Source organism: Catharus ustulatus, chromosome 6 (genome assembly GCF_009819885.2).
Source record: "Catharus ustulatus isolate bCatUst1 chromosome 6, bCatUst1.pri.v2, whole genome shotgun sequence".
Lineage (NCBI taxonomy): Eukaryota > Metazoa > Chordata > Aves > Passeriformes > Turdidae > Catharus > Catharus ustulatus.
In genome coordinates this window covers 4,016,887-4,037,803 of record NC_046226.1, presented here as the reverse complement: position 1 = coordinate 4,037,803, position 20,917 = coordinate 4,016,887, and the positions used below count along the sequence as shown (strand labels likewise).

General features: G+C 52.2%; 1 protein-coding gene across 1 annotated transcript; it reads left to right on the top strand.

The window, feature by feature from the left end:
- The first annotated feature begins 9,968 nt into the window (after window positions 1-9,968).
- OTX2 (orthodenticle homeobox 2) lies at window positions 9,969-17,814 on the top strand. The gene is made up of 5 exons (XM_033063833.2): window positions 9,969-10,087; window positions 10,285-10,375; window positions 13,805-14,024; window positions 14,420-14,571; window positions 15,852-17,814. Exons 3-5 carry the CDS (start codon window positions 13,928-13,930, stop codon window positions 16,470-16,472), a joined length of 870 nt encoding a protein of 289 aa, XP_032919724.1. The 5' UTR covers window positions 9,969-10,087; window positions 10,285-10,375; window positions 13,805-13,927; the 3' UTR covers window positions 16,473-17,814.
- Window positions 17,815-20,917: the final 3,103 nt, after the last annotated feature.

The window sequence follows — 20,917 nt, the reverse complement described above, 5'->3', positions numbered from 1 at the left end:
TATTAAACACGTGGATTTATGGGCTCTGTAGAGTAAATCACAGCAAATGTCCTAATTATGGACTGACAGAAGCCTACTCCCAGCTCCATGCACAGGTAGGAAATCTGGAGTAGTGGTCCAAAATCCCACAGGTAGTCCAAGAGCAAAGTACAATACAAGAAAAATATGCCAGGGCTGAAAAGTCCTACAAGAACCCAAATGGGGCTGAAGATGTACCTTCCCTCCATTTCACCAGAGATAAGAGCATGAACTGATGAAGTGAAGATCACCACAGAATTTCTGAGGCTGGAAAAGATGCTCAAGATCATCAAGTCCAGCCTGTGACTGCCACCACCTTGTCACCCAGCCCAGAGCACTGAATGCCACATCCAGTTTTTCCCTGGACTCCTGCAGGGATGGGGACTCCCCCACCTCTCTGGGTAGCCCCTTCCACTGCTCAAAAGCCCTTTCCATGAAGAAATTTTTCCTGATGTCCAATCTGAGCCTCTCCAACCCCATCCTCCTGCTCACACACCATCCCAAACATGCCAGAGCCATCACTACTCCATCTTCCTCCTCCTCTCAGCCACAGGCAGGGCTGAAGAAGTAGTTTCAGCCCTTTCCCTTCTCCCAGAAGTTTGCCTTTGCACAAGCCATTGATCCCAGAGAACTGGAGCAGAAAGATGAGGCAGAGCTTTGACTCTGGATGTCCCCCTCAAATGAACACCTGCAGCCATCCCCCCTTACCCTTCCTTGCCATAGCAAGCTGCAAATCAACCATCACTGTATTTTATCTGTGATCTTTCTGCCTCATCCTGATGGCTCTGGGGTTGCACACAGGAAGAACCTCAGGGTTTGGAGGATATTCTCCAGACCTCATCCCCTAAATACTCCCTAGGCAGACACAAATGAGCAGGAACACACCTTGGATGACCAAGCTGAAGCACCTCAGAAGGATTTTGCTCTCACCTCCTGAACTCAGACCTCTCCTGCTATGTCAATCAAGCTGCCACATCATCACTGATCCACCTGAACAAGGCACTGAGAGATGGACAGTGAGCACAGGAAAATATGTGGGCAGGGCTGTGAACTGACAGGCTCCTGCATTTCACCTGTGGATGGAAAAAGCTGTGACAGATGTGTCACCTTGCCCCAGAAAGGACCTCAAGAACTGATTATCACAGCTCAGACAGGGAACAACGTGGCTTTGTTACCTAAATACAGGGATCCAGTGGCACCTGGGATGTCCCTGCTGGCATCCAGGGGGGAACAGATCTCCTGCAAGCTCTCTGGAGTGGGGGTGTCAGGGACCTGAGGGCATCTTGGATGCTCCTGGCAACCTCGAGCTGAGCCCTGTGCCACAGCAGTGCGTGGGGACAGGACACAGCTGAGAAATGGCCAGAATTCCACCCACAGAGCATTTATTTTCCCGAGAAACCGCCACCAAAGGACCTCATCTCAGAGTTTATGTGCATGCACATGAAAGGAAGGATGTTTTCCTTCTCAACAACCTGTTGATATCAGATTTACCTACACCACCAGCAGGGTAACAAATGCAGAAGGCAGAGACAGAAAACCCTGCTGCTTCTGGCTCCCATTCCTGCTTTCCAGACACAGGCACAAACCCGAGAGTTACTAATGCCCCCTTTGCAGGGACAGCCTCCAGAGAAACGAGGAGACAGGACAGGAACCCGAAACTCCTCTCCTCCATCGAGCATCCCTGTGCAATCAGCCCGAGGAGGAGGCGCAGGGCTGCGGGGAGGTGGCACAGCCCCGTCCCGGGGGATTCGCATCCTCCCGGAGCATTAAACCCGCATTAAACCCGCATTAAATAAACCCTGAGCCGGGGCTCCGGGAGCAGCCAGGGCAGGACATGAAAGGCTCCTGCGAGAAATCAGGTGCGGAGGGTGGGCAGATGCTGCTCAAGAGCAAAGAGACCCGGCCAGGCTCATTTGTCTGGAAGGGAACCAGCGGGAATTTTCTTTTTATCTCCGGCTGGGGATGTCAGGGCAGTTCCTAAAGGCCACAGCCAGCCCGGTCCCCCGCTGCTCTGCCTGTCCCTGCCCGCGCAGGCGAGGAAAGGGCATCGATGTGTTTGTTCACAGGTAGAAAATCCCCCACTGGGATGGTCACAGACCCCACAACTCCTTCCCACCTGTAGGACCGGCTCCGGCCCTGCCTGTCCCAGCCTGGGGGGTTTTGGCTGTTTGGTTTTGGGCTGTTTGTCCATCCAGGTGTTCCCGGGACAATCCCAGCCCTGCGTGCCTGCAGCCTGCCAGGGATTAGCCATGCTCCGCCTGCTCTGCCTGGGATTTCACCGGGCATCCCCTTGCCAGGCGGGCTGAGGGGGCACAGTCTGTCTGTCTGTCTGTCTGTCTGCCTGGGGATTAGCCTGGCCCCACCTGGGCTGCCCCCAGCTCAGCGCACCAGGGTGGCCCCAGATCTCTTCTGTGTGGGCTGCTGGGCCACAGCTGTCTGTCCGTCTGTCTGTCTGGGAGGCATGGGTGGGCATTGCTCTGCCCGTCCGACCTCCGTGTCTGTCTGTCTGTCTGTCTGAGAGTGCTGGATGGGCACTGCTTTGCCATCCTACCGTCATGTCTGTCTGTCTGTCTGTCTGGGAGGGCAGCCTCGCACTGACATGGTTAGGGATGCTGGGCACTGCCCTGTCCGTCTGTCCGTCTGTCTGTGGGAGATGCCGGGCACTGCCCTGTCCGTCTGTCCGTCTGTCTGTCTGTCTGTCTGTGGGAGATGTGCCGCCCTCCCGGGGGCGGCAGCTGCGCTGGCGGCGGGGCCGGGCCGGGAGCGCTCCGGGGCGGGCAGCGCTCACCGCTGGGCACCGGCACCGGCCCCGCCGCCCGCCCTCCACCTTCCCCTTCCTCCTCCTCCCCCCGGCCGAGATTAAAAGCTGCCGGAGGGGGCACGGCCGGGATTAGGCCCGGGGCTGCGAGCATTGTCCCCGGACACCCCAAAAAGCCGCTTCCACCCACGGGAGGTGGCTGAGAGGAGGAACCCCCTCCCCTCCATCCCCGGCCGGGGGGAGATGCGGGGTCCAGGCCGGGAATCCTGCTCCTCACCCCCCCCAATAAACACAGCCGGGACCCCCCAGCCCACCCCGAGCAGCGGCACCGCTGTGCCCGGTGCGGGACAAAGATCTGCGGGAAAGTTGCTGGCAGGGATGGCGCTGGGGGGAGGGGGGGAGTGATCTTGGGAGGGAGGGATCGGTTATCGGATATTTATTTATTTATTTATTTATTTATTTATTTATTTATTTATTTATTTATTTTGGTGGGGGGGAGGGAGAAATCGTGCTGCTCTCTGGTTTCATTATTTTATTCAGAATTATCAAATGGACTCCGCTGCCGAGGAAGGGGCTTTGAAGAGGACTTTGTTTAACTCGGGCAAGGGCGCTCCGCGCATCCCTTCCCCCGCCTCCGCTCCGCGGCCGCGCAAAAAAGCGCGGGGCTGAGCGGGAGCGGGGATTCCACCCAGCCGCTCCTCCTGGGAAAGGAAAAAAAAATAAAAATACCAGGCAAAACATCCGCAGCCAACGCTCGGTATAAACACACCTGATCGGCGCGTCGAGCGACTGAAAGTTTAATTTTTATTTTTAAAATTTTTTTTTAAGTCCAAATAAATGCCCAAAGTGGAGGCGCTCGGCAGCGGGGACGAGCGGGGGGAACAGGACTTTTCCCTTGGCTCTGGGGCTCGGATTCGTTTGCAAACTGCAGCTTAAGCGCTCCCACCACCCCGCATTGTCCTGCGCTTAAATATCCTGAATTAGGCAGCTCTGAAAAGTCCCTTTAAAGCGAGGGCGAGCCGCGCTCGCACAACTCCTCGGGGTCGTGCCGCCGTTCCAACTAAAAATGATAATAAAAAGGATGCAGAGGCGGCTGAGGCAGGGCGGAGGGGCCGCGGGCATCCCCAGCACCTCTCAGGTACGAGCACTTGCATTGACATTGATGTAACTACATTAGAGTTAATGGCAGCAGCCTGCTCCTCATTATTAATTGTCTTTGTGTTTGGATAAAGTATGTAATCTTCTCCTCAACCACACCATTAAAATAGGTTGCCTTTTCAATTAAGAACTGTCTTGAGCACAGCAGTCAATTTTCCTAATGAAGATGCATTATATTTTCACTTACTTTTTTTTTTTTTTTTTTTTTTTTTTAATAATGGGAAAATCCCACGTTTTCATTAGGCGTGATTACGGAGAAAGTACAAGAGGGGGTTTGTCTAAACTAAATGTGGCCCGTGTACTGTATTAAATACCAGGCTTTTAAATAAATTGAAATTTCATACAGATAAGACGCGAGGTTGGGGTACAAATACGGCCAGATTCGCTTCCTTCAGATTAAAAAAATGCTGGGTCCATTCTTTAAAACGCACTTATCAGATAGAAAATAATGATTAAAACAACTACAGCGGACTCTTAGTTGCAATTACTCGGGTAAACTTTTCACTCAGCCCAGTTTGCTTACATTAAACCTGAGGATGATGCTTTAAAATAGACTTGCACTTTCTGCTAATGTGCAGCTTTGGGGAACAAATAGCACAGTTTAATCATGCAGAAACACAGAGGAGCCAGAATAGTCTCACAATTAATTTACCAAAATAAACCCGAAGCTGCCTGCATTGTTTAATATTTAGCTTCCACCCCCCTCCTTCCCCTGGAGAAAAACAGCCCTAGTTCTTTAGAAAGAAGGGAGCTTGAGGGAGCTTTGGGGGAAGTTGGGAATTTTTTTCCCTTTCTCTCCCTTTCTTTTTACATAGGAAAAGAAATATTTCATGGCGGGGAAGCAAAGAGTTAAATTTTATATAATATAAAGCACTTGCAGGAAAAAAAAAAGGAGAAAAAAAAACAAAAAAAAAGAAAAGAAGGGGAACGAAGCCAAACACTAAAAGAGGAAAAAAAAAAAAAAAGAATGAAAGAAAATGCGATTTTTGTGAGTCTGAGAAGCTGCAAGAGGACGGGATGTGATTTCAGCGCAGTTATACGTGTGGGATCTTTGTTGCCGGACAGACAGACAGACAGACACCCGCGGCACAAGCCAGACCCTTCCCGCACGGAAAATACCATCACCCAGACACCTTTTAAGAAAGAAAAAAAAAAATTAACTGTGGTATTCGGAGCTGGTTTTAAACTTTTTCAATATGAAAAATACCTGCCTGCAAGGGAGAATGAAGTTAAGCACAGGGGTAATTTCTTATTCACATGGTAACAACAGTTGGTTTGGGATCTTTTACAAGCTTTCTGCATTGTGGCTTTGTTTGGTTGGGGGGAAGCTGCTTTGGGGGGTTCGGGGGGTATTTTTGTAATGAACATTTGTTTCTCCACCAGCCAGCGGCTAAAGAAGATCTGCAAAGAATGGCAAAGAAGATTTTCGATTAAAACCTTAGCCCATCTCCACGGATTACTTTATATCGATTCCTATATATATGGCTGCAATTGAGGGGCTCTAATTAAAAATCCAAAGGTGGGGGGGGGGGGGGGAGGGAGGGGAGAAAAAAAAAAAATAAAAGTTCTTTCTGGGTCTCGATAAAAGGAGCTTTTCATATACGGGAAATAAAGGTTGTAAAAGGTTACAAACGAAAGACTAGTTTAAAGCTTCTCTGCGGTTTTCTTTTCTTCTTTCTTACAAAACCCCTTTTCTGGCTCTTTCTCTCCCTCCCCCCGCTGCCCCGACCCCTTCATTTCTCCCAAGTTTGCCAACACGCGGGATGCGGGACTGTAACTGTTATTTTAATATCTGGGTTGGGAGCTATAATCTGATTGCTGCAGCGAGCTGCTCATCAAGGTAACTTCATGGCCTGGAGAGAAAAATTATGTAAAGCGGCCTTTTCATCAGCACACACCCCCCAGGCTGAGGCTCGCACACGGCCCCAGCCCCGCAGCCCTGCCCCGGCTCCGGCTGCAGCCCCCGGGGACTCCCCCACCCCGCACGGCCTCCCCCGAACGCTGCTTTATTTATTTAACCCCCATCGTTTATTTCTCTGTCATTTATTTAGGTTTTTTTTTTTTTTTGGTGTGTGTTTTTTGGGGGTTTTTCTCGCCCCCCGCCTCGTCGCACATGAGCCGTTCCCTCAGGTGCAAGCCCTGAGCTCACTTTCGCTGCTCTCTGATATTTTTAGGACTTGCCCGGCTTCGAGAGGAGCTGGGCAAATTTTGGATGGCCCCGAAATACTTTCACCATCCCCTCCTCTCTTTCCTCCGGGCCCCCCATCCCAATTATGAAACTTGGTTTCACCTAGCCAAAGACGCTGCCTTCATATTTTGAAATTTTTTTCCCCCTTTCCCAAAAGAGGTGACGGCTCCTCCATCCCCCTCCCAAGCGCTTGGAAAAGGAGGGGGAATTTTTTTTTTTTCAATCATTCTGGCATTTTAAAACGAATCTGACCCTTTCTCGAAGTGACACAGCCACACCAATGTCTCTGGCTTTGCAGCCCCGAAAAGGAGATTTTGGGGTGAGGGGGAACTTAGAACTGAAGAAAATCCCAAAAAACCAAAACCACAAAACCACAAACAAACAAACCAACCCCCCAAAAAACACCCTAAACTAAAATAAACTCCAACCGGCACTTGAAATGCAGATAAACTTCAAGGAAAGTCTGGAATATTTTAACTAGACACAAATCCGATGAGGGAAAAGCTTAAAAGCGCGTAGCATGCATCGCTTTCCGGAGCCGATCAGAGATACAAAGATGACAAATTATAAATCGGTTCATTTTGGGGTGGGTTTTCCTTTTTTTTTCTTTTTTTTTCTTTTTTTTTTTCCCCTCGCTTTTTTCCTTAACTTTCACCCGACCTGAATAAATGATTTCTTATTTTCCTCCCCCCACCCTTGGTGATGATAACCGCGGGCAGCAGCTCAGCCCTGGGAGCGACACACGCGGCGATAAAACCCGGAACGGTCGCGATAGTGAGGAAGAGTCGGAAATTAAATCAGAAAGAGAAGTGAAGAGGGGAGAAGGAGAAAAGGAAAGAAGAGAGACAGCTATGCAGACAGAGAAAATGGCTTTGCAACCCGACTGGCATCGGAAAGTTGGAGAACTTACTGAGAAGCAGAAGTTACAGTTTCTTTTCATCCCAGAAGCAGATTTTGGTTCTCTGAGCATAAAGTTCTCAGAGGGCAGAAAATCACACATCTCCACTCACTCCCCGTTAGCCCCAGCTAGTCTGGATCTCTGGGACTGGACCTGCTCTGCAACGCTTTCCAAATGCACCAGAAGAGACGGGAAAGTTTAAAAAAAAATTAGTAAAAAATAATTTTTTTTAAAAAAAATCGACATCCTACAGCTGCAATGATTATCAAATTTTTTTTTTTTGTAACTTTTCCCCGAGCTGCAGAAGGTTGAAGGCAGAGGCAGCTGCAAAGTGTGTGCAGGATTGCTCCAGGAAAGAAGGTTCCCCCTTTTTCCCCCTCTCAGATCCAATCTTTGCAAGAGCCATTCCGACACATTGCTAAGCTAAAGGGAAATTCTCTTTGATAAAGCGGTGTTCCCAGCTTCTGGGTTTTAAAACCTAAATCTATATTCAAATCTGGCTGAAGGTGTGTTCTGGGATTTATGAAAGCCTCTTAAAGGGGTAAATTTACCAAACCGTGACAAAATCATCACAATCTTACTTTAGACATCTGAAGTGGATGAGAATTTTAAAGAGACCCTTGTTTATTTAAGTAACACTGTCCATCTCTGCCACTTGTTTTATTGGCCGCGGGAATTATTCCCAACTTGTCGGGCTGGAGGGGGCAGAGGGAGAGGCTGGGATGCTGCAGCTCCCGTGGCAGGCTGCAGGCAGGGCACAGCTCTGCCCGGGGCCAGGCAGCTGCAGGCAGGGCTGCCAGCCGGGCTGGGCTGCGCTTCCCATCCTGCTCTCCCACATTCTGTCTTCAGGCACTGAATTTTATTTCTCTGCCTTGCTCAGCACTGCTCTGCCACAGCCCGGCTGCCTCCAGCCCCCAGACACCCCTATTTTCCTTTTTTTTCCCCCCTCCTTTTATTTTTTTTATTTTTCCTATTTTTTTTTTAATTTTTCCCCCTTTATTTTTAATCGATTTCGAAAATACCCTCCTGGTCAGGATACACGGGGACGAATTATCTCTCTCATTCTTCCGAGATGGATTAACGTTATTAAATAATATGTGGGGGCGGGAGACGATGGCAAAGGCGGAGGGGGCGGAGGGGGGGAAGGGTTCAGTCGGGATATTTATTCCTGCTGAAGGAGAGGCTGAGGGGTGGCGTGGCCGTGCCGACATGCGGGGAGCTGAGGGAAGGATTTGCCCGGCGCGGGTCTCTGGGCAAGGGTTGAGAGAAGGAGGGGGGATGCTGCAAAGGGATGGCGGCTGCAGCTGCCCCTCCCTCACCCCCACCCCCTCCCTCCACCCCATTAAAAAAAAAAAAACTCAACTAGACAAACAAACCCACCAAAAAAAAAAAAAAAAGTCCCCACAAAAGAATCTCATGGGTCTGGCAGAGAAAAATAAATCAAAACACAACTCCAAGAAGGGAAGGGGCTGGAGGTCCCGTGGGGCCAGGGGTATCAGCTGGGGGTACCCCAGGTACCAACTTTCCACGAAGTCACCTCGCAAAAAAAAAAAAAAATACAAAAGACAAAACACAAAAAAACCCCAAAAAACAGAAAACAAAAAACAAACCAAATACAACCCAGCGGCCAAAGTGGGAGCGGCTCCGGCGGGCAGGGCTGCGTCGCTTCTGGGAGAGGGGGTATTTTATTTGTTTGTTTGTTTGTTTATTTGTTTTATTTCCCCTCCTCTCCCCTCCCTCCTTCCCTTCTGCCGCCTCCTTCCTCCTCAAGGATTTAAAAAAAAAAACCCAACCCAAAACCAATCCACACCACCCATCCGCCCAGCCCAGCCCCGAGCATCCCAAACCCGCTCCTGCAAACCTCCAAACCTCCAGCCCGGGCTGCACCGCCGGCGCTAAAGTCCAAGGACAACCACGTTGGATCGCACGCAGCCAGGCTCGGAGAGAGCCACAAAGAGGCGAATTAATTGCTATAACTTCATTAACATAGGTCACCCCGTTAAAATGATCGAGCCGCTGCAGTTTTTTCCCCCCATTGTCACAAGTGAGGAAAGTGTGTGAGCGCTCCCTCCCTCCGACCTCAGCCGCCTCCATCCTCCTGCCTCTCGCCAGAGCTTTATTTTCGGGGTGCTGTGAGCCGGGAGAAGTTGAGCGAGGACGGGAACACCCCAGTGCCCGGCTCCGGTGTGCCAAGGCCCTCAGGAACCCCCTGGGCCCTCCTCACCCTCAGCCCGTGACTGCTCCCAAATTATTTCGATTAAAAACATGTGCACGTCCCTGTCTGCAAATTCAACGCCACGCCGCTACGTCCCATTCTACACCCTCGTCCCTACATAGCTTCAAAAACAGAATTTAAAATGCATTTATGTCGTCCTCCAGGTGACTCAATTTCTCCTCTTCCAGGGATGACCTGGCCCCTGGGAGGTGGAATTGGGGTGCGGCGGATCTGTGGGGACCCGGGGCTGGGGGGACCCCGCTCTGTGTTAGGGGCAATTCTCCCCTTGGCTCCCTCGAGTTTCCTCTCCCGCTGCTCAGCCCGGGGCTCCTGGTAGGCTCCGTGTCCCCCCTTCACAAATATTTACTTCTATACATTAATATCTTTTGTTGTTGTTATTATTACAGCCACCCCCCAGCCTTTTGCTGACCCCCCTTCCTCGCCTTCCCCGGGCAATTCGCTAATTCCATCTCTGCTGTCCATCACATTAATTTCTACAATGACTTCATCCGCTCCACTCCATAATGTATATTTTTAAACCGAGCAGGTTCTTTTAATGTATATTCTGGTGTCATTTCGGTGGCTGTTATTTCTCTCTGGATTGTCCCCCCGGTACAGCAGCGGCCTGTTTTTTCCTCCCCCTGTGTGTGTTTTTATTATTTTCCCCCTGGCTTAGATGTGTCAATCACTCTCTCCCTGCCATTGGTTGGAGAGTTTGCGTCAAAAAGTTGCCAGAGAGGCGCTTTCTCAGCAAAGCTCCCCGAGAGAGGTAGAGACCTTCAGCTCCAACGCACCCTGCCACTATTATTAAAAATAAAATCACTTTGACCAGCTCCAGCACCGGCCAGCTCTGTATGTACCGAGCCCAGACCCCGAGCATCCCCGCATCCCTCTCCTGCACCGTCCCCTCCCCTTTTTTCCCCATTTATTCTCCTTTTTCAAACATTTTTTTTTCTCCACCCCCCCTCCGCCCCCCCCTTTCCCCCGATGTCGTGGGCATGTGCATGCGGCGAGCTCTCTAACCTCCCGCTTTGTGCTTTCTCTCCCAGCTCAGCCCGAGCTCTGAATTTGGCGAGGATCCGGGAGCAGGTTTCCCCCTTCGCCCCCCAGCCCTGCCCGCGGCTCCGGCGAGGCTCGCAGGTAAGTCCGACCCGCCGGCTCCATCCTTCCTTGGGGGCATCGCTGGGCGGCCAGGAACGCAGAGAGACGGGGAATTCAAATTATAATTTTTTTTTTTAAAATATTATGATTATTTTTAAGCAGCCTGTGTGCGGTGGCGGGGAGCGGGTGGGTCCCTCCCGGGAGAGGCCGGGCCGGGCCGGGCTCGGGGACAAGCGGTGGCCCCGGCTCGGTGCTCGGCAGGGAGCAGGAGCTGCAGGATGAGAGGGCGAAGGGCCGAGCAGGAAAGCCGGGGGTGCTCCCCATCGCCGCCCGAGCCCCCCGAGCCTCGTCCCCCGCGGTGGGCGCGGAGCCGCTCGCTCTCCGCGGGCAGGCGCGGGGGTTTCACCGCGATTTCGTTGGGTACATGATTTTTTTTTTTTTCCCGGCCTATTCCTTTGGCCTGTAGTTATTTCCTGACCTCAAGCTGGACTTTTAAAATTTGGGGGGAGAAAAACCCCAACCAAAAAAAAAAAAAACCACCCAGGAGGAATTTCTCCCCTGAGAACCCTCTCATCGTCCTCCTCTTCCTCGCGATGAGGACACTCAGCAAAGTAATTTTGGAAAGGTGTTTTTGAGCACTCACGGCCCGGGAGAACCAGGCTGGAAAGCGCAGGGGGAGAAATCTTCAAGGCATTTAGGGCCGGAGCTTCATGATTTGGTGTGGGCAAAACGGATGGCAGGAATGGCGTCCAGGTCGGAGAGGGGCTGGAGCTGCTTTCCACCTCCTTTATCTTATTTTATTTTAATTTTTTTATGCCTTGGGAAAGCGCTTCCTAAAGACACCGACCGCGAGTAACGCGCCCCGGCCTCTCCTCTGAATTCGCACCGCGCTCACAAAGAGAAAGTCGGGAAAAGTCCTTGTGCACTGGCACAAGTTTCTTTAGAACTAAAAACCTCCTTGGCTGCTGACGTTTATTTCGATTTCGGCTGCTTGGAGAAGTTGAGGCTTATTATTTATTTATTTTGAAAAGGAGCAACTCTAGTTGAAAAAAAAAAATTAAAAAATGAAAAGAGGGGAGGGAAAAAGCGCTTTAAAAATGCTGCAGGGAGGCAGGGTCGGGTCAGGCGGCCGTGAGGTGGAGGTGGATGCCCGGCTCAGCCGAGCCCGGCTCAGCCGCTCCCGGTCCCGCGGAGGGGCCGCGGCCGCGGAGCAGCGCGGAGGGCGAAGGGCTGGGGACCGCCCGGCAGAGCCGGTGACGGGTCCATCCCCGCCGCCTTTACACCGGGGGGAAATCCGTGTGTTGGGAAATAGCACCCCAAACTGTCCCTCCAACGGAAAAAAAAAAAAAAAGTTTGAATTTAAAATAAAATAAATTAGAATTTTAAAAATGTCAGAAATTCGTTGGAGCGCTGCGAGGGCAGGGAACGCGGCTCTCGTTTGCAAAACAAAAGGAAAGAAATTCCCTTTTCTACCTTGGCACCTTTCCCCTCGCCCTCCGCGCTGCTCCGCGCCCCGGCCGAGCCCCCCCGGCCCCGCAGCCCCGGGCAGGGGCGCAGGCTGCGCGCCCGGGCGCGGATCGCTGCCCCGCATTAATCACCGGGGCGAGCAGCCGAGCCGGGGCCGGTGCCTCGTAATTAGGGAGCGTGTGCCGCCCGGATTATCTCGTTAGTTTATCAAGAAAACATTTATTATAATTAATTCTCGGACGGGGTAATTATTATTGAGCGAGGGCAGAGCAACTGGTAGCCGGGATCTATGCGGAGCGGGGGGGCGGCAGGAGGAGGGGGAAAGGTGACAGATTGCGGAGTGGAGCCGTTGCTCCGCGGGCTGCGGGGCGGCCCCGGGATGCGCGGCCGCGGCCGAGGGGCTCCGCGGGCGGCCGCGCCGGGCTGGCGCCTCGGCGGGATGCCGCCGAGTTTAACCCAGCTTTAGGCTTTTTTTTTTTTTTTTTTTTTTTTTTTCTGAGGAGGTGTTTGCGCGCTTTTTTGTTGTTATCTTTTTTTTTTTTTTTTAATTATTTTTTTAAATCCTTTTTTCCCTATTTTTTTAAATTATTGTTTTTGAAGCGCGCAGCAACCCCTCGCTTTGCTCTGCCGCGCGTCTTGCGCGGAGAACAGAGCGGCGGCCGCGGAGCGGGGTTCTCCCCTCGGTTTTCCCTGCTCGGCCTCCCCCAAGGGGTGATGCTCAAAGCGGGGCCCGACCCCGCGCTGGATGCGCGCTCCCTCCGCCGCCCAGCGCGTTTGTGCGCGGTAAATCCCTTCCTTCCCCGAGGGGAGAAAGGAAAACTCCGCGCCGCGGAGAACCCGCACGGACGGGGGGAGCAGCGGGGCAGGAGCCCCCCGGCAGCGCTTGGCCCTCCCGAGGAGCCGGCTGGGCTGAAACGCGGAGTTTTGGGGTGTTCCGGGAGGAAAGTTGTGCTGGAGTTCGTTTTCCCGACGGCCGCTGGGAATGGAGGGAAGGGCGAGCTTTACTCAAAAAAGATTTTAAAAAAAAATGTTTTCTAAGGGAAAAACAGCTTAAACCTCTTTAGGAGTTTGGCCCCTTGCCGTACACTTTTTTTTTTAATTTTATTTTTTTGGCGGAGTGCATTTTTGGGTTCCCCCTCGCTCCCCGGTGCAGAGAGCGCGGTCCCGTCGGGGCAGCGAGCGGGGTCCGGGGGAGCCCGAGCGGGGTCCGGGGGAGCCGCTGGCCCACCGGGGCTGTCCCGGGGCCGCTCACCACCGAGGTGTTTGTTTAGCTTCAGCTCCGTCAGCAAGAGTTTCTTGAAAGCCTAATAAATCTGTTACTTGCCTCCAAATCTAATTACCCGGAGTACTAATTAGGTGCAAATGGCCGGTGGAAATTACTGCAGACGTGGACTGATGGCGGGAGGGCAGAAAAGTTTGGCTCTTCCCGAGCGGGCATTTGAGCTCTGAAATGCAGCAACGTCGGGGGGAAGGGGAAAAGGGGGAGAAGGGGGAAGGTTTGAATGTTGCCCAAACCTGGGATAATTAAAGTCCTTGCAAGAGACTAGTGGAGAGATAGGTTTCTTGAATTGTTTCTTTGTTTCTCACCCTTGGGCTTTGTTATCTGCATTATTTATTTAGCCGAGGGGTTCTTTGTGTCTGCCAATGGCCCCAATCAAGTTTTGCTTGAGACAATTAGCCGGTGCCCGGCCGGGAATCCTATGCAAATGCCCCCGGCCGCCGTACAATGCGGGCAGTTGAAGGCATGGGGGGGTTTTGTTCGGGTAGTAATTACTGGCTGGGATGTGCCCCCCCTTCCCTCCCCTCCTCGCTCTTTTTGGGGAGAGATGCGTTTATCTAGTCAGTCTCTCCCAGCTCCCAAATCCGGATGGGGTCCGAGCGAGAGGATTGACGGGGGTGGGGGGGAAGGGGATAAAAGCTGGGGGGGTGGGGTGGGGGGCAGCGATCTGGCCTGACTCCCCCTTCATCCCTGCATTGCTCCCTCCTCTCCCTCCTGCGCAGGCACCTGGCGGCCCCCCCGACACCCGACGGCTCCCCCAGGCACCGCCCGGGGCAGGCAGGGCGCTCGGCCGGCTCCCCCTCGCCCGGATTTCGGCCAACTCTCCTCCCCGCCACAACTTTAGCATGATGTCTTATCTTAAGCAACCACCTTATGCAGTCAATGGCCTGAGTCTCACAACCTCGGGCATGGATTTGTTGCATCCGTCCGTCGGTTATCCCGGTAAGCCACGTTTTTCTTCCCTCTTCTCTCCCCGTTTTTGCGCCACGGCGGAGAAGCCGCTGGGATTTTGGAGGCACAAGATGCCCGGGGATCGCGCTGGTTTGGGTGGGTGAGGGCGTGGGGGTCCCTCCGTCCCCCTTCTTCCTCACCCCCAACTTTTTATCGGGCTGCGAGCAGGGGAGCCCCCCATGCTGGGGATGGGAGCCAAGATGCTCCAAAGCGTGCGGGGGAGATGCGGAGTTGGGATTGCCGCGCTGTGGCGGCTGATCCTGGGGGTGCGGGACCCCCGGGAGAGGGGAGGGAATGTGGGTGCCCCCCTGGGGAGGGGGCTGGAGGGGACAGCGGGGTCTGAGGGACCGCTGACTGACGGCCAGGGCCTCTGGCTCCGTTCGCAGCCACCCCGCGGAAGCAGCGGCGGGAGCGCACGACCTTCACCCGGGCGCAGCTGGATGTGCTGGAGGCGCTTTTCGCCAAGACGCGCTACCCCGACATCTTCATGCGGGAGGAGGTGGCCCTGAAAATCAACCTGCCCGAGTCCAGAGTGCAGGTAGGATGCGGAGCGGCTCCGGAGAGCCCTGCCTGCCCTCCCCCTCCGCACCGCCGTGAAGGGGCTGGGCTGGCCCCTGCCTGACAGGGAGGGACACGAGGGGCTGGTTTAGGGTATGGATTCAGTCCTGAGGCCAAATCAAGCCCTTGTGGGGTGAAGGAGGCTCAGAGATGGGTGGGGGTTCACTGAGGGGATGTTTTTGGCATTTTGCATCACCAGGGCTGGAGTGTGTCCCCCTTCCTTCCCCTGCACTGGGGTTGTTGTGCAGGTCCTGGATCCCAGCTCTTCAACCTTCCATATCCCAAAACCCAGCGCTCTGAAATCCCAGCCTGTCCTACAGACACCTGGGGGCCCTGCAGAAGTCAGAAAGGGTTCCCCCCTGCCCAGGGATCACCACATCCCTGGAGCTGGGCCGGACTGGGATCCCAGATCACACCAGTACAGACTGGGGGCTTCCTCCACCTCCAAAGGGGACTTTGACGAGAGAGGGGCTGCCTTGGTGGAGGGAACTCCTCTCCTGAGGCTGAGCTGTGTGTCCTCTGCAGGGACCCCCTCCAGACAGCATTTTGGAGGGTCCTGCCCCCTCTGGGACCTAGCACACCCCAGCAGCAGAGGCAGGGAATCTCCACAGCCATCCCTCCCACTCTTCTCCTGACGAGGCTTCCCGAGGCTGTGTGGTGCCGTGCTCCTGTGGATGGTGGTGGCTGGGATTGGGATGGCCCCACACCAAACCCCATCCTCCTCCCCACAAAACCTCCCCAGAGCCAGCCCCCTTGGGCCCTGCTGAGGGAAGGGAAGGTGGGCTGAGGGGCTGGCTCTGGCCAAGGGGGTGAGAGCAGAGAGCCTGTTCGGAGGGTAAATGAGACATCTTTACCACCCTCCCCATCCCAAACCTCTGCTGCCCTAATTGTTCCCTCCTTTTCTGATGTGCTATTGTTTCTAATTAAGGGCTCGACTTCAATAGGCCTTAAACGGTGATTCCTGGGGGTCCCTGGCTGGCAAACAGCAAAGAGGGAACGCTCCCCTTTCTCCCCAAAAGTGCTTTTATTAAGGAGTTTGATTTGTGATTTCCACTTGTTATGAGTGCTAATGATCTCAGGGAGGGGGATCCCCGGAGCTTTTCTCTGCAGCAGCCTGCAACCCTCTGCTCTTGGGGCACAGTTTTAGGTCTCCCTCCCTGGCAAGGTCTCTCTGCCACCATCTCTTTCCTGCCTTGGGTTTGCCCGTGCATCCCTAACCCCAGGCTTTTTCTCTCTCCCTCCCTTGTGTCTTGTCTCAAGGTGTGGTTTAAAAACCGCCGAGCCAAGTGCCGGCAGCAGCAGCAGCAGCAGCAGAACGGGGGCCAGAACAAGGTCCGGCCGGCTAAAAAGAAGAATTCGCCAGCCCGGGAAGTGAGTTCGGAGAGCGGGACCAGCGGGCAGTTCACTCCCCCCTCCAGCACCTCAGTCCCCACCATTTCCAGCAGCAGTGCCCCCGTGTCCATCTGGAGCCCAGCGTCCATCTCCCCGCTCTCAGACCCGCTGTCCACCTCTTCCTCCTGCATGCAGAGATCCTATCCCATGACCTACACCCAGGCATCAGGCTACAGCCAAGGATACGCTGGATCGACCTCCTATTTCGGAGGGATGGACTGTGGATCTTACTTGACCCCTATGCACCACCAGCTCCCCGGGCCAGGGGCCACCCTGAGTCCCATGGGTGCCAACGCGGTCACCAGCCACCTCAACCAGTCTCCAGCCTCCCTCTCCACCCAGGGCTATGGAGCCTCCAGTTTGGGCTTTAACTCCACCACCGATTGCTTGGATTATAAAGACCAAACCGCCTCCTGGAAGTTAAACTTCAATGCTGACTGCTTGGATTATAAGGACCAGACGTCGTCATGGAAGTTCCAGGTTTTGTGAAGAACCTTGGTGATACCGAGAGAAATCGCGACGAGAACGAACAGGCTGGGCTGAGCGCTCCAGTTTTAGTCAGGTCTTGGTTAAATTAAAGAGAAAAATAACTCCACGGACAAACAAACGAACAAAAAAAAACTGACAGCAACAAGAGGGGGACAGTGTTGGTGTGATCCCGTTCAGACTCATCTCCTGCTCAGACGCTCTGGAAAAGGAATAATAAAGAGGAAAAACGGAGGAGGAAGGCCTTAAATGGACAGATCATCTAGTGAGCAGAAACCAGACAGACCCATCTGTGTTCTTTCTAGTTTTAGCCAATTGTTGGGTTTCTTTGTTTGGAAGAGGTGGGAGATCTTCCCACCTGCGGGCCAGTTTTAAAAAAAAAAAAAAAAGAAAAAAAAAAAGAAAAAAAAAAGTCTAGGTTTTCATTTCTTTTTTTGTGTGTGCGTGGAAAGATGATCCTTCACCCAGAGGTTTCCAATGTGTTAGCCAACCCTCGGTTAAAATATTCAGAATGGACAACATCTCTCTTTTTCTCCCTCTTTTTGTCCCTCCCTCTTTCTTTCTCTCTCGAGCTCATCCAACTGTTTCATGCCCAACTTGCTGAAGTTGGCACCCGGAGAACTTGGTTCAGGGCTGTGTGGGTTGTGTGACTGATTGTCCTAGCTGCACTACTTTATTTAAAGATTAAGAAAAAAAAAAGATAATGTTCATAAGGAGTCAATATGTAGTTTTTAAGAGACAATCAGTGTGTGTCTTATATAAATGGTACATCTGTGGTTTTTAATCTGTGCTAGACTTCAAAACTGTGATCTCCTGTATTGTATGCAACTATGAACTCTGCACCAGCGGGAGTTCTGCTGTGATTTAAATAGGTTATAATTATAAGTGAAATTCAGAGCAACTGAGTTACCTATTATCATCTTTAAAAAAAAAAAGTAATTAAAATATATATTTAAAAAATAATAAAAAAGAAAAAAAAAAGAAAAACGCAAAAAACACGATCGCCTTTCACCCGAGGTGAACTGCACTGAAACTTTTTACAACAAACTGTCTCTGAATGAAAGAGGAAAGACCGAAAATACCCCACCCGAGGACATTTAACTCCTCTGGAGCTCACTTACTGCTGGCCACGCCGGCAGTAACCGGCAAATCCAACAGGACTTTGGGCAGTTGCTCTGACCTGGATGAATTTAAACCGAGAAATTCATTGTCGTTTATGCTTGCAGATGTTAACTGAAAAAAAAAAGAAAAAAAAAAAAGATATATATGCATAAACCTTTTTTTTTTTTTTTTTTCTCCTGGATTTGGCAGATATGTATAATTATATTAAAATGGTTCTAGCACACTTGATGGTTGTCTTCCATTTTAATCACAGCCGGCGAGTGACGGAGAGGAGCGAGGCCGGGCGTGGGAGAGCAGGAGGGTCCGGCTGCTTCTGCAGGGCTGACACAAAAGGGGTTCTGCTGGCAGCTCCCTGGAGTGAAGCAAGCAAAATCGAGGAGGGGTGTCATTTTATTTTTGAAATCTTTAATCAAAAAACTTTCATTACAAGCAGAGCTTGGCTGATGTGACCTTTCCCACCCCAGCTTCGCCAGATCTGTTCGTGGGGAGGGAGGGATGCGTTTGCTCTGTGGCTTCCCAGGGGATGGAGCCCCCAGTTGTGTATTTGGGGAGAGCCACAAACTTTCCAGGCAGGAGAAGGGGGAGCCTGGATCGGGCAGGATGCTCTGAGCTGGGGAAGGAGAGGGATAAATGTTTGAGCTCCAGTCTCACAAGTTGAAGCCCTAGGACACAGGATCAGGCTCTTCCCACACATCCTTGTTCTTGGTGGCTTTTTCTCTGTCCTTCCTCTTCCTCCCTCTCTCCTTCCCTTGTGCAGTGCTGGGGCTGCTGGAGCCCTGAACTCAGGTTGGATTTAGCCCAGCAAAATACTGGATCTCTGGAAAGGGAGAGACCTGGAGGAAAACCCCAGCACCATCCCACGCTGGGTCACCCGCTGTCCCCCAGGGTTTGTCACCAACACCCTGTGACTCACCCAGGCCACCAGCACCACGCCTTGGTGCCCAGGACTGCAGAGCATGAGCAGTGATACAGCCTCTCCAGCATCCCAAACCACCCCTTCCACAGGCACCAGCAAAATCCTCCTTCCTGCGGTGCCACTTGTGTCCCTCGCCGCCACGAGCAGGAGCAACACAAACAATAAGCGATATATTTGTATTTATAAGCAATATGAACAGCCCTGGGGGAAGGAGAGGTTTTGTGCTGCCTCACGTTTGCGTGTGTCAGTCGGTGATTTTCTCATTTATTTTTTTGTGGTGGGAGCATCCGTGCAGGGGAGGTTTGGGAAGCGCCAGCCGTGTCCCTGCCGCCGGCATCTCCCAAGCAGCAGCGTGGAAAGTTTCATTTCTACACTGATCTGCTTCACATCAACAAAGTTTACTTCTCCCCCAAAAATTCTATTCAAGCAAAATATGCTCAAGAAAGCCAAGTCCTTACTGAACTGGGGCACAGCATCCCACCTGCCTGGAAAAGCTCTTTGTTTCCTGAGCTTTTGATTATTAATTTTTTTTTAAAGCCTCTTTAAAACCTCTTTTTGCATTTAGCTTTCCCCATCTTATCTTTTACTTTTCTTTCCTGAGTATTTCCCTGTCTGTCAGGGATGAGCTCCTCCAGCTAGTGCTCATTTTTATCAAAAAAAGCTAATTCATGGCAGGAGTTCTCTGATTTTTCCCTGGCTTTTTGTACTTTCCACATTTTCTCTCCCTGCTCGTTTCTGAGTTTAATTTAAATGGGCACATGCGTGGGCAAAGGGCAAAATCCCAAGGTGAGCTGGCAAACACAAAATATTCTGTAAAGAGTGTTTTAACTCCTTTTTAATTTTTAATGTTTTACATCTCCTGGTAGAATTCATTTCCTCTGAACTCAGGCTGTGGCAGGCAATCCTGGATCCAATAAAATCTGGGGAAAACCTGGGGAGACCACGTCGGTTTAGTGATGGAAAGCCAGATTTAGGGGCAAAGAGCTGATTAGGAAGGTGTTTGATTTAAGGTGTCCTGCCCAGCCCCCCAAAATACAAATATAAGCAAATCCTCTACCTGCTCTGCAATGTGACATTTCCCACCAGAGTGGGGAAAAAAATCCCTAAAAACTGGAAAAGCAGAAAAGCAGGAAGGAAATCTTGGGTGCAGCATAAGGGAGCTGCTGGGATGCCGGTTCCAGCACCTCTGCCTGCTCCCTGTTCGGTTTCTTGTTTGATTCCCTTTCCATTTGGCTGCCCAATATTCCTTTCCACTCCCTGCCTGCTCCCCACCAGCACCAGTCCACACATCCCAGTGCTCCCCAGTAACCAGAGCATCCCTGCTCCCAGCCCAGGGAGCCCCAGAACAGGGACAACTTTGGGGGTGCTGCATTTCCAGGAGGACCGTGGGGCTGGGGAGCACGGCCAGTTTCCAAGGAGACAGGGGAGATTTGGTGAAAAAAGCTGGATTTAGGGACAGGCAGTGGAGCTTCACTCCTTGGTGAGGGGTGGAGTGGCACAGGAACACCCCAAACTCCCACTCACACCTCTGGCATCGCCTTTTCCCTGGGATTTGGGGTGTGCTGGGGTAGGGCTGGTGGGATGGGAATGGGTTTGGGTTTGGGAAGGTTGGAAAGGGAATATTGGAAAGAGGGGTTGTGCTGGGGTGAAGGGATGGGGGTCCCGAGGATCGGGGTGTGGTGTGAGGGCTGGGGGGGCACTGCCTGGGTGTGGGGAGGGGTCAGGGAAGGGAAGGGAAGGGAAGGGAAGGGAAGGGAAGGGAAGGGAAGGGAAGGGAAGGGAAGGGAAGGGAAGGGAAGGGAAGGGAAGGGAAGGGAAGGGAAGGGAAGGGAAGGGAAGGGAAGGGAAGGGAAGGGAAGGGAAGGGAAGGGAAGGGAAGGGAAGGGAAGGGAAGGGAAGGGAAGGTAAATAGAAAAAGACAGAAGGGAAGGAGAAATGCCATTTCCTGCTGGGGCTGCCTGGTGTCTCCCTGTTGCTGTTGCTGCTGCTGCACCTTAGTGCTGGGGCAGAGCAGAGGGAGGTGATGGAGGGAGGGGGAGAAGAGGTGGTGAAGAGATAGATAAATATATAAATCCCACACAAACTGTTAAAATCTGCTCTGAGAGTCAATTTTGACTTTTAGGCTCATGAACCATTAATAAAAATCTCCTTATACTCAGATGGCTCTCAAATGCTGTGATAGCGGATTACAAACTCCTAATGGAGACACTGTATGATCAAATATTCTCTAAGCACCAAGGTCTAACGTCCTGGGGGTGGCCAGGCCACCTGATTATCAGCTTATCAGCAAATACCTCTTAGTGAGGGATGTGTTGAAAAGAAAGTGTGTTCCTCGAGGTGCTCCCTTCCCCATTCTTCCTTCAGACAGGTTTGGGAATGGCATCCCAAGGTCTGGGGACCATAGGATGCC